The 18,952-nt window shown below is 36.5% G+C and overlaps 2 protein-coding genes across 2 annotated transcripts in view; one reads left to right on the top strand and one right to left on the bottom strand.

The window, feature by feature from the left end:
* LOC132106443 (protein lin-28 homolog B-like) overlaps positions 1–18,952 on the top strand; it is a 265,393-nt gene that overhangs the window by 221,084 nt on the left and 25,357 nt on the right. The window lies entirely within an intron of this gene.
* LOC132106436 (GRB2-associated and regulator of MAPK protein 2-like) lies at positions 3,945–17,964 on the bottom strand. The gene is made up of 6 exons (XM_059512109.1): positions 17,692–17,964; positions 14,197–14,337; positions 10,990–11,120; positions 8,739–9,851; positions 5,976–6,136; positions 3,945–5,692 (listed from the first exon to the last, which is right to left on the bottom strand). The coding sequence occupies exons 1-6, from the start codon at positions 17,801–17,803 to the stop codon at positions 4,924–4,926; spliced, it is 2,427 nt and encodes an 808-aa protein (XP_059368092.1). The 5' UTR covers positions 17,804–17,964; the 3' UTR covers positions 3,945–4,923.

The raw sequence follows: 18,952 nt of genomic DNA, 5'->3' as shown, positions 1-18,952 counted from the left end.
GTATAATCCGCTTTGCTGGGTAACTATTAAAAATAGAATAGATGAATAGAGATATGTTTAATGGTTTCTTTTTAATCACTTTTTCTACATCTCTGTCTGTCTGCAGCTCGCACTCATGTCAGTTATGAGGTCAAGGATAATGTTGCTGTGGTACGAATCAATGATCCGAACTCAAAGGTGTGTTGTGTTCTTTCCCTTGATTCCTCTGATGTAATAATCTCAGTGTTTATTGATTTAAAATAAATAGTTTTATTCAGCAGGAATGCATCAAAAGTGAGATTAAAGACATTTATAATGTTGCAAAAAAAGTTACATTTCAAATAAATGCTGTTCGTTTAAAATTTCTATTCATGATCCTTAAATATCTTTCATGGTTTCCACAAAAATATTAATCAGCACAATTGTTTTCAACATTGATGAAAATTAGGAATGTTTCTTGAGCGGCAAATTATTGTATTTGGGCTGCAAAACGATTAATCGCATTCAAAATAAAAGTTTATAATTTATATATATAAATATTTATAAACATACTTTTCCTTAATATATACATGTATATATACATAATAAATATAAACCGTACACAAACATGCAGTGTGTAAACATAAACTTTTATTTTGAATGCAAACTGGAGTAATGATGCTGAAAAATCAGCTTTGCATCACTGGAATAAATTATATTTCAAAATACATTCAAATAGAATGCAGTTCTTTTAAATTGTAATATTTTTTCATAATATTAATGCTTTTACTGTTACTTTTTTTTAAACAAATGCAGTCTTGGTGAGCAAAAAATATTTATTTCACACACACATAAAAAAAATAAAATTAAACATTTCACTCACCCCAAACTATTAAATGATATTATTATATGGCTATTATATGTTTATATGTGTGTTGTAGGTGAATACTCTTGGCAGGCACATGCAGGCAGAGCTGGTGGAGGTGATCAATGAGATTTGGGGGAATTCAGCAGTAAAGAGTGCCGTCCTCATCACCAGTAAACCAGGAAGCTTCATCGCAGGAGCCGACCTCAAGTACCACACTCTCACGCTCACACAGATTGTTCAAACCATTTATAGAGACTCACGTTCATCGTCATCTCGGTCTTTTAGTATGTTTCAGGCCTGCAAGACCGCAGAGGAAGTGTCATATCTGTTACAGACAGGACAGAAGATGTTTGAGCAGATCGAGAAATCTCCCATCCCTTTTGTGGCTGCTATTAACGGCTCCTGTCTTGGCGGTGGACTAGAGGTGATCATGTAATCTTTAATTATTCACTTTTATTATTTAATTCTTTTTTGTTTTTAATTAATCAATAAATCCCTTTTGAGATGCCTTTTTAACTACTGTGAACAAGAGGCTGATATTTTTGGGGGAATCCGGTGGGATGGGAAAGAAAATCTCTATTAATTACTTGATTGGGATGGGACAAGAAAAAATTTCAGTGGAAGTGGGCAGTACTGGGAATCGTAATAATGCTATGATACCCAAAATATACCTTTTATATAAATAAGTGGTGTATTTTAATTTGTAACTCAATTCTAGTTGCCCCTATGCTCTCCTCCTCAGTTGCTCTTAAAAATACTCCATCATGTTTGGTCATACAGATAAGAGTAATACATCTGTAAAGACTCAGAATAACAACGAAACGTTGCGCTTTTGTAAAATAGTTCAAACAAACAGGATGCTCTTTCTGCTGTCTCGGTCTCTGTGAACTTGAGCGCAAAACTCAGGGTATGAAAAATATATCTATAGAGAGTGAAATGTCTCCTTTTAAAATGAAACAGTTCAAATAGAAAACGTGTGTATTTGCATGGATGATTTACATAAAATTGAATGTGTGTGCAATGCACACTGTGCATTGTTTAAGTTGGCTTTCAGTTCAATAAAATAACAAAAAACTACATTTTGGAATTTTATTGAACTAAGGTGTGCATGCTTGGATCTGTACTGTATTTTTACTGTAACTGACAGATTCCTGCCAAAAAAACACAAAATGGGAAGTAATGGGTGTCATTCGTCTGGGATTGGGAAGGGACTGGATTTTCCCTCCAGTTTTTCGTGAAGAACCACACAACTGATCAAAATGTGTCTCGTCACATGAACTTTCAGAAAACATTCTAATATTTTATCAAAATTCTTCTTATTATTATTATCATCATCAATGTTGTAAGGAATGTAAGGTTCAAAAGAATAGCATTTATATGATACAGATATAGTTTTTAACATTATAAAAGTTAAAATTTAGATATAATTTATTTAAACTTGGACTGCTTGTTCAAAACTATTTTTATACTATGATCCAACTCTAATCTTCCTGTCTCATCACTTTGGCTAAAGGAAGGAGTTGGGCCCAAGAAACTGGACTCTCTGACAACAGGATTCGGGTTTCCTGTCGGTGCGGCGACACTTGCTGACGAGGTTGGTATTGATGTGGCGGCTCATGTTGCAGAGGATCTTGGCAAGGCTTTTGGAGCACGATTCGGAGGAGAAAATGTTGAGGTCTTGAAGATGATGGTCCTAAAAGGGTTCAAAGGTGCATCTGTTAAACCACATACAGCTTTGGGTTCATAAATTGTCAGTTCGTTCTTACAGAACATTTAATGGCAAGTTAAAGGGATAGTTCACCCAAACATAAATGTGCATTTGACTTTTCAGGAAATAATGCCTTAAATTTTTGTGTCATCACTGTAACAAATAAGGCAAAGCTATTCTTGTCATGTTTGAATTCAGTAGTCAGATGCTGTAATCATATGTATATATGCACTTCAGGACGCAAGTCTGGAAAGGGTTGTTATGTGTACAGAGCAAAATCGAAAGAAAAGAGGGTGAACTCAGGAGCTGAAGATATTCTCAAGAGCTTCAAGCTAACAGCACCCCCTGCTGTGTAAATTGGTTTGCATGATTTACAAACATCTCATCCTCAGAAGAAACCCTTCATATTTCTCCTATTTGTCTCTTTAGCTCTGCCGATGAGGATATTCAATACAGACTCATGTGCCGATTCGTAAACGAGGCAGTATTGTGTCTACAGGAAGGCATTCTGCCCGACCCCGTGCAGGGAGACATCGGAGCCGTGTTTGGACTTGGCTTCCCGCCATGCTTGGGAGGTAACAAACACATCACACACCTTGTAATTAAAGTGATTTATCTTAACTGATGCGGGCCTAGCACTTAACCCTGAGGCACACCACATTGTGCCTGGGGATAATTTAGGATTTGCAAAGTAAACTTTCACAACCCACCTTTCTCCCACATTTCAGGCCCATTCCGTTTTGTAGATTCATACGGAGCTGACAAACTCGTCCAGAAAATGAAGCGCTTTGAGGAGGCTTATGGTAATCAGTTCACTCCCTGCCAACTGCTCCTTGACCACGCCAAAGACTCCAGCAAGAGGTTCCACAAGTAAAAATTTGCCAATGTTAACATTTTCTGACCTCAATGTTTGGGATCTCATAAGATGTCATAATCACTCACTTAAATAAGTGCATTATTTACAAATCCTCAATTCTGTGTTTTATCATTTGTAGGTTAAAAAAGCAGATCTCTTCTAACTTGGTCTGTACATAATTTGTCAGTGTATTTATGTGATTAAAGAAAAGGTATCTATGTAAAATCCCTTTAAAGATGAGGTTTGCTGTCTCTCAACAACATGATAGACTCTTTTTTTTTACAAACTTTTGCACTTTATTTGATGTAATTTTTGTATAGCGTAGTAGTTTGTATGTTTGCATATGGTTCTGCTATAATAACTTGTAACCCATTACCTGAGAAGAATAATCTCAAAGGGTTTAATCCTTACTATATGTTTAATTCTCAATATTTATATTAATGCTAATGTGAGCAAACAAGAAAGCATTAAAGTACAATTGCAAAAGTATGCAATAAGTAAAATCTAGTATTCCAGAAATTAATTAGGCCTACCTAAAAAAAAAAAAAAACACCTTTCAGTTGAGCACTATTGATTTTATTCTTTTCTGTAGTTGATCCATTAGGATTAAATCATACATGGTGAAATTACAGTACAAATGAAACACACTACCATTGTTAAATATTATTCAAAGTACAAATGCACCTACAGAGGGGGAAGCTGTTAAATAAGCATTCCAGAAACGTTCCTGAAATGCTGATAAAAAAAATTTTTAAACCATGATATAAGGCTAAAACCTCATTTCAGCAGCTCTGACTCCCCTCACACACATCCTCCATCAGCGTGGGCTGTAGTAGTTAATAAACTCTTAATTACTGTCACCTAATTACAGCGTGTTCTTTAGACTGTAAACTCTTGCTGCTCTTATTAGCATGTACATCACAAACTAAACCTTTTTTTAAGTCCCTAAAAAGTCTCACTTCCTTGTGTGCATGACATGAGCTCCATATGAGAGCAGCAGGAAAGAAGAAAATTGTGCTCTACGTGAGTGAATCTCATCAAACCGGTCAAGGAAAATATATTTATTCATATTTTTCCCCCTAGAATTTTTTCATTAACAAATTCTTGAAACAAAGTTTTTTGTTTGTTCTGATTATTCTCAATGATCCTCTGTAGATCCTGTTTTATTAAGAAAAAAAAAACATTGTTTTATTTAAAATTATTTACTTTTTTCCACACTACAATAATCAGAATAAGTATTACATTCAAACATTGACAATGTTTAGGGCTTAAATGTGCTTAAATATCAAGAAAATAATAACACAATCCAAAATAATAATAATAATAATGATCTTAATGTAATTAAAATTAATAGTGCTCCATAATATATTAGTCACGATCTGTCAGTCCTTCGATTAGAGAGGTGCATTTCAGACACACACACACACACATATAAAACATCTGAAAAGGTCTGAGCAGAAGCACTCATTGTGGCTGAAGTACTCTTGTGTCTCTCAAACAAAAACATTCCTTCAGTTCACGAGGATGCTGCCCTCATATCTTGGGTCTCCATCCCTTGATGAACTGCATGATTTTTTTGACATGTAGTTTTGTGAGTTTAAAGTCCTCCGACAAGATTTCCTCCGTCAGCTGAGTGAAAATAGAGCCATCAATCCTCTCTCGGTTGAACAGACCAATCACGTCGTCCGAAAGGCCGATGAACCGCAGACTGGATGAAACCTCCTCCACCGAGAGCCAGCAGAGCTCTGCTGGGGGTCGCCAAGATGACCCGGCCCCGCCCTCTGCCCCCTTCGCCACGGCGACTGATCCAGGGGCGGGATCTGCAATGACTGTGTCCTCCTCTAAACTCTTGACTGGTCTGGGCGGAGTCTCAGGGCCATCTTCTGAACCTCCCTGATTGGCTTGAGGCTCCTTGGGGGTGGAGCTAATGAGGTCGGGTATCAGAGTGGGAGAGTTCCTATCTGTGGTGGTGAGCCAATCGGAGGAGGCGTGGGTGTGTCCCGGATTGGCAAAGGGGTTTAGGGCGCCAAACGGTGCAAAGCGGTTTTGCGCCACTGGCCGCGGTCTAGGACAGGTGGAGTAGTTCTTATGGGCGGAGTCTGTACTGAGCAGAGGTGTATTGAGGATGTTGGAAGTGTAGGCCCCGCCTCCTCTTGGGTGGGACCAACAGGCTTGCGCGGGCTGGGCGGGATCAGGGCTCACGCTGGGGTCGGAGGTCACACAGTCAGCCCAGGTGCAGGGGTAACAATACAGAGAATAAGAGTCTGGTGATGGAGAGTTGCTGCCACTACGAGGAGCAGAACTGATGGAGAGAGAGGGTTTTGATATAATGAAGAAATCACCAAAAACTAAAAAAAGGTACAGCCACAACAATCCAAACAGCCAAAAAGTTACAAAAATGCATGCTTGAAAGGTAAAAATGTACAATAAAAAAGTCCCCCTTTGTGTTTCCTCAAAAGCACAAAACAATTATTAATGGATTAATTAACTTACTCTAGATTCCCATTCCTACTGATTTCCAATCAATAAGTACTTAAAACAGCTATATTTAAATCACTTCAAAAGTATATATATTTTTTTTTTACCTTTCTTGCAGTCCAGAGGAATAAAATGAGAGGTTTGGGTTGAGTGTTTGGGTGGGCGGAGTTTTACGCAAGCGGGTGCTGACTGGAGAGCTGGGGGCGGGGCCTTTAGCACAGCGGGGCGGAACAGGAGGAGCATTTAAGAAACGACACTCCTCTTTCACCTAGACAGAGAAGAAATGCAAAAGAACAAGAAAGAACAGTTACTAGGTTACATTGTAAGCGACATCTGAATTACACTGTCTTGCTATAGTCTCCCTCACAACTCAAGACCTGGTTTTTAAGTAAATGTCACTTTCTGTCTACCGAAAGTGTCTACAGAACAATCATTATTAAGCACTAAATATTGAAAACTAAAAACAGAACACTGGTAGTTTGAGTCTACAGAGGCAAAAATCTTAAATTTGCAGAAAACGATACTATAAAATTCACATCAAGATTAATTAAACGGATCTAATATCAAGTATCCATTTATCTTGGACTATCAGTTGAAATAATCACATGATATGCTGCTGATTAATTAATCAAATTATTTACAAATAATTGCATAAACGAGGAGCAGAACTGATGGAGAGAGAGGGTTGTGAACTAATGAAGAAATCACCAAAAACTAAAAAAAGATACAGCCACAATAATCATATCAATAATCATATCAGTTTAAATAATTACATGATATGCAGCTGATTAATTAATCAAATTATTTACAAATAATTGCATATAACAAAAGATGTGAAGATAATTTAAATCCGTCATTGTGGCAGATGTGTAAATCACTGAAGAGACAAAAAGAATTAGATATAAGTCAGTTTTATGGAAATTGTTTGAAACTATATTTTAATATTTATTTAAATCTAAAACCCACAAAATCTTTATATATGTGGTTTAATAACTCTAAACAATATACAGAACAATATATTTAAAAAAAAGATCTAAAGAAATCAACTGTAACTGAAACTCTTTTTATGATTCTTTAAATAGAGTTTCAGACATATTCTGCAGTAAACCAGTATTTATGAGTGGCTATTTCCTAATTATGGTTAATATGGAAATACGGTCTCAATGATCATCATGATAATAAACTCATTTAATATCAGTTATCGCTGTCTTAATTATCCTCTTCTGGAAGGAACAACTCATGGATTCTGGGATACAGTTCACTTCCTCCACAAATGACTGTGTGTGTGTGGTGTGTGTGTGTGTGTGTGTTTGGGAAGCTAAATTACAGATCAGGCCTGAACCCTATGTGTGGGAGAGAGAGAGAGAAGAGGGTAAAAGAGAAAGGCTGTAATTCCAGTCAACAGTGTCAAAAAGACTAATTCAAGCTCTACATCCTGATGAGATGAGCTGTTTGTTTCTCTGTTTGTATTCTGTGTGTTTTACCACCTGTATCGTTAGTATAAAACATTTAGGAATCTCCTCATATTAATTTTTTATCAGTAAAAGATACACTACCTGTTATGTCTGAAATACTGTCACTGTGCACACAATGCATGACTCAAAACACCTGAAGATTCACTGACTGAGACGATGTGTGATTATGTTTCTGTGAGTGTGTGTCCTGTGTATGTGCTCTGTTCCAGTAAACATATGCTCATTGTTCAGCCTTTAAAAGCAACAGTATCAATAATTTAGTCTTCAGTCTAGGGCTGCAGGGTTGCGTGATGCTGTATGGGCTATAAAGCACGTATGAATGTGTGTGTGTGTGTGTGTGTGTGTGTGTGTGTGTGTGTGTGTGTGTGTTTGCGTGTGGGACCGTGGCAAAAGAGCTGAGGAAGACAACAATCTCATGAGAATAAAGAGGATCACTGAACTAAAGTACAGCTGAGCTCAGGGTCAAAAGCCCAATAATGCTAGAAAACTGTCTAAAAGAGTGAATCTAACGAAACTGGTCAAGAACATGTCCAGATTATTTCACCACCAAATCAACAGTAAAAAACTAATTATATATATATATATATATATATATATATATATATATATATATATATATATAAAGAGGGCATATTTATATATGTAAATGCTGTCATTCTGTAAAAAAATAAAATAATCTACTGCAGTGTAATGTGTTGAAGTAAGCCATTTGACATTTTCTTTTCCTCCAAAAGTCTGACAGAAATTGATATAGTTTATCTTGACCAACCCAACACGGCAATTCTTTTTATTTAATTAGTTATCATTTAATTGTTGTTTATTCATTAGGAATAACCACTGAAAATAACAAGATTTTCAAAAATGTAAAATAAAAGTTCAAACGTACAACTAAGAAGAATTTTTTTTGGGGGGGGGGGGCATGCTTTTTGTCATGAAAATAATATAATAATAATAATGAAAAAGTTTGATAGTCCTAAAAACAGGATTCACTTTCTTCATGCAAAATACAATATAATAAATGTTGCGGGTAAAAATTGGCCTGGGTATTTTTATTTTTACGTTGAATAAAAAAAGCAATATGAGACAAAAACTTTACATTTTAATTAGGGGTGAATGATAAATATCGGCAGATAATTGGCAGCTGTTACTACACAGAGCCGTTATTAACTGACAAGCTACGCAAATCCATGTTCATTATCAGCTTGGATTTGTGCAGCTTGTCAGTTAACAACGACTATGTGTAGTAACAGCTGCTCTATGTGAAATCACGCACCTAATGGAATTTACCGCTGATTAGAGATCCAGCTTTAATGACGAGATGCGCATTATTTATCGGCCGATATATATCGTGCACCCCTAATTTTAATGTACAATCTGCATAAAATGGCTGCTTACAGCTTCAGATTTGGGTGGGACAGGAGGGGGAGTCGATACTCTCGACACTCTTCCTGCCTCCATCTGCACCATGGCGACGTGGGTGGAGCCCAGCATTCCATCCAATGACGTAGTAGTGGAGTGGAAGGATATGAGGTTATGCTCCGCCTTCACTGCACTCTCAGACGTCACCCCGAAACCTCCAGAACTCTGATTGGTCCAGACCTCCTCATACGGAATTTCCTGCGCCTCCGTCGACCAATCAGGCGTGACGTATTCTCGCTCCTCTCCGTCACTAGAGGGCAGCGTGTGTGAGTCGCCCATTGAGTCTCTGCAGCCACGTGAGATAGTGTGTGTGACGGCTCCGCCTCCATAGACGCACAGAGACAGTCTCTGCAGGGACGTCCCGAGCTCGTCGCGTCCGTAGCCCTGAACACACACGCGAACCCGCCGCGGACTAAGACACTCCTCGGAGAAGTCCGTCTTTACCTCACGAACAGCACGCGAGTAATTGTCCGGATCGAAGCTTTCCTGGCAACGCAGAGCGCACTGTAGCACCACCTGCTGGTAGGAAGCGTTTGCACACAATAAACCCTCTGGCAGAGTGAAGCGCGGCATGTCCGTTAATAACAGAAAGTGAGAAGGTGTGACTTCCTCTTTGCGAAGTATACAGCAGAGAACGACAGTTTTACTGATGATGCTGAGGAGTTTATATCGATGGCCCTCGCGGATCACGTGCAGGTCATATGGGTTACGAGGAGGTCGCGACGGCACGGACACATTCACAGGCAAACGCACGCGCTCGATGATGCTGCGCACAGTGTGTTCGCCTCCCTGCATCTGCAGCTCCTGCAGCGAACGCGTGCAGAACCGCCCACGGCACTGGAACGGCAGACTGATGCTCTCGTTGGTCCGATGGTTCATGCATATCAAACAAGGCATCTTGGTGCGGACGGGGCGTCCCAGAGCTCCGCTTGCTTTGCCCAGTCGTCGTAGCAGCGCAGTCAGGCGGGATTTCTCGCGAGTCGATTGGACGCAGAGTAGTTCTGCCTGGCCCATGAGGGTTAATTCATCTCCCGCCTGCAGAGAGAAATTATACAACTCACTGTCCTCTGTAAACTCCCCAGAAACCACCTACAACAAGAAGGAGAGAGACAGATGTTTTAGCATTTAACGGAAAAAAAAAGTGCACACTGCAGTTTTGTCAACTACCACTATAAATGCTCAAGCTTGTTAAAGCAGTATGGATTTTGATTGGTTGTCCATGATTTTATCATTCATCAGCTGGAAAAAAATCATTTTGAATGTGATTACAACAATAGGTTCATCTGTGCTGTTATCATTTTAGTTGTGCGGCTATTCACATATTATCATTCGCATATATCATTACAGTTATTGTCCTCGGTGTGAACAGCCTTTACACTAGAATCAATTACGAAAATCTGCTAACTAAATTAATTGCTTATTAAATTACCAATTGAATTGCCAAGGATTGCCAGGGAGTTTGATTGACAGGCGATCTGACCTATCATAATGCCAATTTTGTCCAACAAACAAACCAGACAGGAGAGTAGATTAACATCGGTGGAGTTGAACTTGAAAAATGATGTGTATTGACCATGGTATTGTAAGACATAGCATCAGTAACTAAGGAAGGCATGTCTTTGAGAAGGATCAATGATAACTTAAATATGTAATTACCAGAGTAATTTATCACTTACACTCAAATCCTAACTCAAAAATATTTAGGGGTTTTATTGAATCAGTGAATAATTTCTTTAGAACTGATTCATTTGCATGAAACTGTTGAAACAATCTGAATCATGCAATGAATTAGATTTAACAATAAAACATTTTTTTTAAGCTGTGTGCATAATATAGTGTGACAAAGAATTATGTCATATTAAATGACTATTTGTTGGCGATTATACTACACCCTTGTAAAGCTAGTCATATTAAAATTTTGAATTCATTTTTTTCTGTTTTTATTTAAACTTAAGTTTTAGTTTGCACTTTGTAATACTTTTTTAAAAGTCTATTTAGTTTTCATTCATTTTTATTTCAGTTTTAGTTTTTCCAATTTTTGTACTTCAACCTAAGTGAAAATATTGAAATATTGACTTGGCAATAATCTGAAATAAGCTTATGTTTTGTATACAGTATTTCAATTAATTTCAGTTCATGTTTATTTCAGTTAACATGTTTTTTTCATAGTTTTAGTTAGTTTTAGATAACAATACTGGTAGATTTACATTGATGCTGTGATTGTTACCTTAACACTGAATGTGATGGGCTCCATGACGAACACGCGATCAGGAAAGATTCCTGCGATTTCCTCCACACTTCCAAAGTACTGAACCGGCTCACGAACATCCCGATCCTGATCCAATAACTTAAACTTCCCTGAGGACAGAGGAAACCAGAGTGAAAGTAAGAAACAAAGAAAGTGTTCTGAAAAATTTCCCCAGAAATGAGCTAAAAGTGTCCATTAGTGACATCCTGAAAGGTATTTAAAATTGCAAAATGTTAATCTGTAGAGATTATAATTAGCCTTGAATAAAAACCAGCAGAACTCTATGGTATGTCCTTATTTAAGCATAAGTGTGTGTGGTCTTATAGGTCATTTTCACACACACAGATAAAGCATGAGAGAGCGAATCTTTCTTTGTCTTTCTGTCTCCTGGCAACAGCTTTTCTTTCTTTCTTTCTCTCTGCAGTTCTATACGACCCTCAGAGCTGAACAGATTTCTTTCTCTACTAGAGTTTCACTTTTGTTTGTGCAATCGTACAACATCTCTTCATTGTACATATCAGTAAAAGTATCTTCAGCCAATCACAGCAAGCATGAATTTAAACACATCAATCACATTTCATTGGCACACATGACACACATTTACCAAACAATCTAAACGGAGACTTTCCATAGACTTCCTGTGTATTAAACTACAGCATTTGTGCTACGAACATGAATGATTTTTTAAATGTGTGGAAAAGGTGTGCTTTTACTGTATTAAGTGATCATACTGACTTATTTTCTACCTGACAGACTATAAAAAAATAAATCAAAATTAAGAGAAAAAAAATCATATCATTGTCTTATGTTATGATATATGGTGACCTGGGTATCTAGCAACACCCTAGAAACCACACTGCAACCACTCACATCAGTCTAGCCTCTGATTGGTCAAGCAATTCTAAATCTACAGTATTAATCTAATCCTTACCCAACACCTAAAACACAGTATTTTAGAAGTAATTCAAGAACTTTTAGTGTTTTAAAAAGATCGAAACACACATGCACAAATGTTGTTGTTGTTGTTTTTTACAAAACTGATCAGTGATCAACAACTCTTTCAGCTGCTTTGCTTCTCAAAGTATTTCTGCTCCGTTTTTCCATAGAGTGCAAACACAATATGTTTGTTATAGATTGTTACAGGTTATCATAAAAAATAAATTTCCCTATGGAGAAAATGCTCAGTCACAAAACACACACACAAATTGAATGTGTTTATATTATGCAGATCTTCTATTTTGAGAGTCATCGATAACAACCTTCTTCCACATCATTAAAATCACGAGCAAATCTAAAATATCAACATGGTCTCATCTTCTGCATCTCTCAGATGTCTAAAAATCATTCTTCTGTAATTCCATCTTCCTTATTAGCACTCTATCGGTCTATCTGAGAGAAGTTAGACCCGGCCACGGAGACACAAATGACCTCATCCATCCCTCTCAGCATCTTACTGCCTCCGGAAACCCCAGCAGATGATCTCATTGGTCACCTGACCTAATGGTGCGGCAGGCGGGTATATTAGGTAACGGCCATCCCATGAGAGGAAGTCCAGCGCAGTAATGTAACTGCGATTCCGGAAGCTCAGAAAAACGGGCTCCTCCACTCCTCTCATGGGAATGACGTCAGGATAAAGTAATGATGAGTTGGACTTTATGAATGAAAGCACAAACCGAATTACATCATTCTTTGAGCTAAAAGCATCATTCTCTTTTGACAGCCATTCATAAGTAGTTGTGTGATCTAATCAAAATAATCCGATTTATTCAAATTGATGGTAACACTTTATTTTAACACTTTATTTTGTTACACATTACATGTACTTACTAATATAATAACAATAAATGATGCATAATTACATGCAATACACAGTTTATATAGGCCTATATGAAAAACCTTTTGTATAGCCATAGTAATTAGTGTTATAAATCGGTTCACTGCAAGCTGAAATAAATCACAGAAGCTGGGTTATTAGGTTACTTGGCTGCTATTACTTTAAGAGCCGCCGCTGCTTAACGTGATGCGGATATAATGCATGCTCGTATAGTTTTATTTGGGCTTTAATATGAAATTATACATGCTACAGTGTGCACCGCCATAAATATTTTTAAAGCTGTTAAACTGGAAAAATGAATAGCCTGTGATAACGCACCAATGTAAATAATATTTAAAAACATATGACTTAACTTTGATATTTTTGTCTTTATTCTCCACAAGTAATGTACAGTCTTCTGCATTCATATCCTTGGGTGCATTCATTTGTTGAATGCTTTGCCGATACTGCATGAAAACACTCATTGCAATAAAACAGTGAATTGAACTGAGACTGACTGTATGTGTGTGTGTGTGTGTGTGTGTGTGTGTGTGTGTGTGCTTAATGGAGAAAACATAAGTGAACGTGTGAAGTTAAGTGCTTGAATACAACAATCAATACGCTGTTACCAACCAAACATCTACCTCTCTTTGTCTCTCGCTCTTTCTCTCGGATCTAAGTGTTTTTTTAATTGCTTGTATGCTCTCAATGAGAAATCAGTTTTGTTTGGGTCAGTTTCATTGTTTATTTTCTTAAAACTGAACTTTTACAAACTAGTTGTGGAAAAAAATGTAATAGCATGCCTGTGCGTACATTTTCAACGATGCAAGGATGCTGCATCCAAAGTTCCCAGAGTCCACCCCAAAGTCTCAATAATATTCTGGCCTCTAGATGACACTCTTTTGACTAATTTATCATCCGCCAGGAGTAAATAAGTTATGTTTAAACGTAATAACACACCTCTAGTCAACTGCAAAATAATTGGCAATTTCATTCATGTACATAGAACAAACTACAACTAAAGAAAAAACGCTAAAAAAGTGACTCATCAAACACTAATTAATTTAAATTATTCTTTGAATGTCAGTACCCCTATTTTGAATGAGATTTTATTTTCATATTTTCTTTTACATTTGAGGTTTAGTAAGAGTTTTAGTAACTTTGTAATCTGTTTTTGTCATTTTTTTATTTTTTATAATTTTACTTTATTTGGTTTTTGTTACTTTAGTACTTAAACTAAACAGAAATGAGAAATGTTGCCTTGACATCTAGCTGAAAATAAGTTTACCCTTCAATTGTTTATTACATTTTATGTTTATTTAACATTTTTTAAGGTTTTCAATTTAATTAATGATAAGAACCCTGTAAGGTACCTTGATACTGCAGTGGGATGTCTATTTTGGGTCCGATCACATAATGCCCCTCCTCCAGACTGTGGGCAGTGACGGTGGTCCACTGTCTGCAGGAGTGAAGTAAAATCACATCCTCCTCCGAAAGACCCTCCACATTCTCACCTGCACACACAAAAACAAAAACATACAACTGATAAGATTGAAAATTCATCATTTACAGGTTCAGCATTTTATTGGCCAACACTTCGCCTTTTTGAGATGCTCATCATTGGTAATACTTGTCTGATGTATTAAATGTTAAAACGCATTTATTTAAAATAGAAATATTTTGTAACAATACACTCTACTGTTCAGAAGTTTGGGGTCAGTAAAAATTGTTCTTTCTTTCTTTTTTTTTATATTAACACTTAATAATGTTAATTGATAGAAAGTGATCATAGTAAAGACTTTCATGATCATAAAATATTTATAGTTTTTATATATGCTGTTCTTTATAACTTTTTATTCATCAAAGAATCCTGAAAAAAGTATAACAGGCTCCAAAAAAATTTTAAGCTTCACAATCGTTTCTAACATAGATTATAAATCAGTATATGAGAATGATTTCTGAAGGATCAAGTGACACTGAAGACTGGAGTTATGATGTTAAGAATTCAGTTTTTGAATCACAGAATTCTACTGCATTTTAAAGCGTATTAAAATGGAAATCCATTATTTTAAATTGTAAATATATTTCAAAATATTACTTTTTTCTGTATTTTTGATCAAATAAATGCAGACTTAATGAGACTTCTTTAAAAAGCATTTAAAATCCTACAAATCCCAGACTTTTGAATGCCAGTGTAGCAAATCTCAATTCTCAGAAAATGTAAATTACATTATCGTCCAGCAATATTAAAATATTAAATATTAAAAGTTGCATGCATTCAGTAAGCTTATGTTTTGCAATACAGCAAATATAGCAACTCTCGGGTGTGTGATTTATTTTTGTTGCAAAAATGCTAACTATAATCGCACAGCTCTATATATTACATTCAATATTATACAGTACATAAACTACATGTAAAGCAATATATACTATATAGCAAATCCCAAAAGCCAGATTTTTTATCTTTTTTAAATCTGTTTTAAACTTTAATATAAGTATGTCTAGCTTTTTCCACATATGTACAGTATACTCACATAGGGTGAAATTGTATATAGCAAATCTCAACTGCTTGTTTACTTGTATGACAAAATGTATTCACACAGCTCTAACATACTAAATGTGACTAAAAGGCATGAAGGCATAAACATTAACAGTAGGATTTTCTGTTATACAATGAAAAAGTGTAGACTTTAATATTATTTTTTACACAGACACACAACTTGTTCTCTAGATATCAGCCACTGGAAAACCCAAAACTACAAATCACAATGCATCTGACCTTGAAACTGACATAATTTGTCACTTTAAAACACAGTGACACACACACAGCCAAAGAGACACAAAGAGAGTCTCTCTCACTCAACCACAAACATCAAATGAGTTCTTTGAACTTCCGCACATGGGGCTTATGGGAGAGAACTGAGGTCAGCAATCACAGCATCACCTCACAAACATCAGACTGATCTCTCTGCTGATGAATGGACAGAGAGAGAGAGAGAGAGGTGGACTGTATTGATCTGGTATTAAAAGAATTCCTCATTGAGACGAGTCTCAAGGCAGATGCTTTACACAGGGAACAAGTCCAGCACACAGACTTCTGTTGTGTATAATTACTGCTGTCTGTGCTGATACAGGGAGAAACTCCTACACAAACACATCACAGCAGCATCTAATCACGCAGATGATCTTATGGCTCAAAATCAACATTGCAGTCAAAGCAACAAGAGAAATATTCATAAACCATATGCTCTTAAAAGTTCAAGTAGTTTTTTCTTTGTTTTGTTTTTTCAGTGATGCAATATTAGAACCATTTTGGGTTCCTTAAAGAACCTTTCAATGAAGGACCATTTTCAGTGTGAGACCATTTTAATATTCTAAAGACACTACAAAGGTTCCATGGATGTTAACTCCAATAAAGAACCTTTATTTTTAAGAGTGTGCATTTATTATAATCTGTTGTCATTCTACCATATTTATACTTTGTAGACCATATTTTAAATTATTGCATTTTAAAAGGCCATTCACACCAGATAAGTTAGCTGTAGCTTTAAGTTTTAATAATCCTGCAGGTGCAGAACATTTCAGCAAGTTTTTGCAGACCAAAAAGTACCAATTGATGATTATCAGTAGTTTTTGATTTATAAAGCAAAGCTCTCTCAAAAGCCACTTTCAAACCAAGCGGCTGAATGCAATGTATTTGCGTAATCAATTTGAATATGAGCACTTTTTAGTGCTCTGCATAACTCCTGATCATAGAGATTCCTATTGAAACGACTGGATTTCGATAGCAAACTTTTGCAGAGCAAGTTACAGCGCTGTAAGAGAAAAGCAAAGTTAACGACAAAAAGGAACAAAATCATTTGAATCAATTGTAGAGCTTTTTTTTTTTTTTTCCCAAATGATGAATAATAAAAACGCTGTCATGTCATCCAAAAAGAATCCATCTGACTTTAAAGAGATGCCATTATGACAGAATAAAGTGAATGTTATTGTTTGTTGGTATGAACACTAATAATACAGTTATAATTATCGTCATTGTGATCAGGCATTATGAATATTTATACAGTACATGGACTTTAAATAAGCAATAATCCATTACATCCATGTTTAATTTAACACAAATGCAGTGTCACTTGAGTGTCTGAAGTTCATTCTTCTTTTAGATTCTTTATTAAAAATGAAGTCATAGTCTGTTAAAAATAGAACCAGTTTTATCATATTTGATCAAAATAACCAAATCTATTGGAGCTTTGTTTTCCCAATCTGTTTCAATCAACTTTATGAGCTTCTGAGACCATGTTTAAAGAGTTTAAATGAATGATAAGAGTGCATTTATGGTTGCAAACTATTTCTTTAAATACTCTTACCACAGAATATAGAGTCACACAAAAGTCCCATTCAGAAGTTTTTCCCACCATAGAAAGTTCAACTTTCACACACACAGGAACGTGTCAACAGTGATGACAGATTTATTCTGTTCTTCAGTTGTGATTGTTGAGTAAATGTTGGTGTTTCTTCTGCAGGAGGTTGTTTAGTATTCAACACACACTGCAGCACATTACAACATTAACATATGAAAAGAGCTGCAGCTCTTTAACACACAACACACACTCTGTCACCTTTAGCCAAAAGACAAATCGACTGAGGATTCTGTGTTACAAACATTGACACGTTTCATTAAAGTGTGCATCAACGAAAATGTGATTTTATCAGCGTTTTCAAACTATTTCAAGTGTTTACAGATTTAATTTGCATACTCAGACTAAAAGTTATTTAATAAACCATCAAAATGTGATGTTTCTGATCCAGTTGACTTAGACTCGCGCCTCGGTTTATCACAGCGTTCAGTAACTCTGACGGTCTCTTACCGTGGCTCAGTCGCACGAGTGTCGGTAAGCGGAATTTGCTCACGATCACGTCCAGCGGCAGCGACACGGAGCTCCACGAGAGTCCGTTAATGCTCGCGGATAGTTTCTCCATCTTTCATCCGTCACCGTCATCATCATCACGCGCATCACGGGAACGGAACGGAACCGGTGTCAGCAGCGCATCGCGCCATGATGAAGAGAAACGCGTGAGAGAAACAACGAAGTGATGTGATCTCTAAACCGGACCGGCGGAGGCGCGCGATGCACGCCCATCCCGTCCCGCGCGCACCGGAACACCGGATTGACAGCGCGTTCACGATAGATCCCCGGTACCGGAGATTCATCACCTCAAAGTGCCAACGGAATGTGTTAATAAACTTCAACAAATCTCACAAAATACGACGTTTGATTTGTGTGATTAACTTCCTGATATTAAGGTTAAAGATCGTGGGAACCTTCATATGCAAATTAAGTTAAAGACGATGTTGACCTAATAGCATTTGCGACAGTAACTAGTTATATCTTCCTGAGAGCCTGAAAAAAGCGAATTTAGTAGCTATATTTTTTTTCATGCCCTTGCATTGTTTAAAGCATAAGAAATTTTTTTTTTAAAAAAAACTTTTTTGAAACTTTTTTTTTTAGGTCTTAGGATTTTTCTATACTTTGTGTAATAATGATATACTTTGTTATATCTTCAACTGTTATAGAAGATATAACAAAATGATTTTGCTTCATGAAATGTGTGTGTAAAATTAGTCTTCCTGTTAAACACAATGTTATCTATACACTGTATGTTTTTGGGACAGCATGTCCCAAACAGTTATTAGCCAGATTTTCATAATACTATCATTTCATAAGAATATTGATATATAATTTGTTTTGTCTCCCAGAATGCATAATAAACATGCATTTATTCCTGGTGTGCTCAACAGTGGACCTGTATGAAATGATATCCTGTTTAATAACAGGAAGTCAGTTTTTGATTTGAAATGAGACTATCTTCTGCTATCTGCTAAAGGTATACAGTGGTGACCAAAATTAGAACAAACTGAGACAGGCTCAGTAGCAAGTAGAAACAGTAGCAAACCCAAAAAGAGTGTCAGGTTTAATTTGCACTTTAACATTCAAAGTCTACTAAGTGGCAAACCTAATGTGGTGTACTGAAAAGTAGCTAAATAAACCAGCAGACAATGCATTTACAGAACATAATGTTATTTTAACAACATCAATTATTAAACAGCAGCAGGTCATCTGTTCATCT

This window comes from Carassius carassius, chromosome 27 (assembly GCF_963082965.1).
Source record: "Carassius carassius chromosome 27, fCarCar2.1, whole genome shotgun sequence".
Lineage (NCBI taxonomy): Eukaryota > Metazoa > Chordata > Actinopteri > Cypriniformes > Cyprinidae > Carassius > Carassius carassius.
The sequence above is the reverse complement of the archived record's forward strand: the minus strand, read 5'-3'. Positions and strand labels throughout refer to the sequence as shown.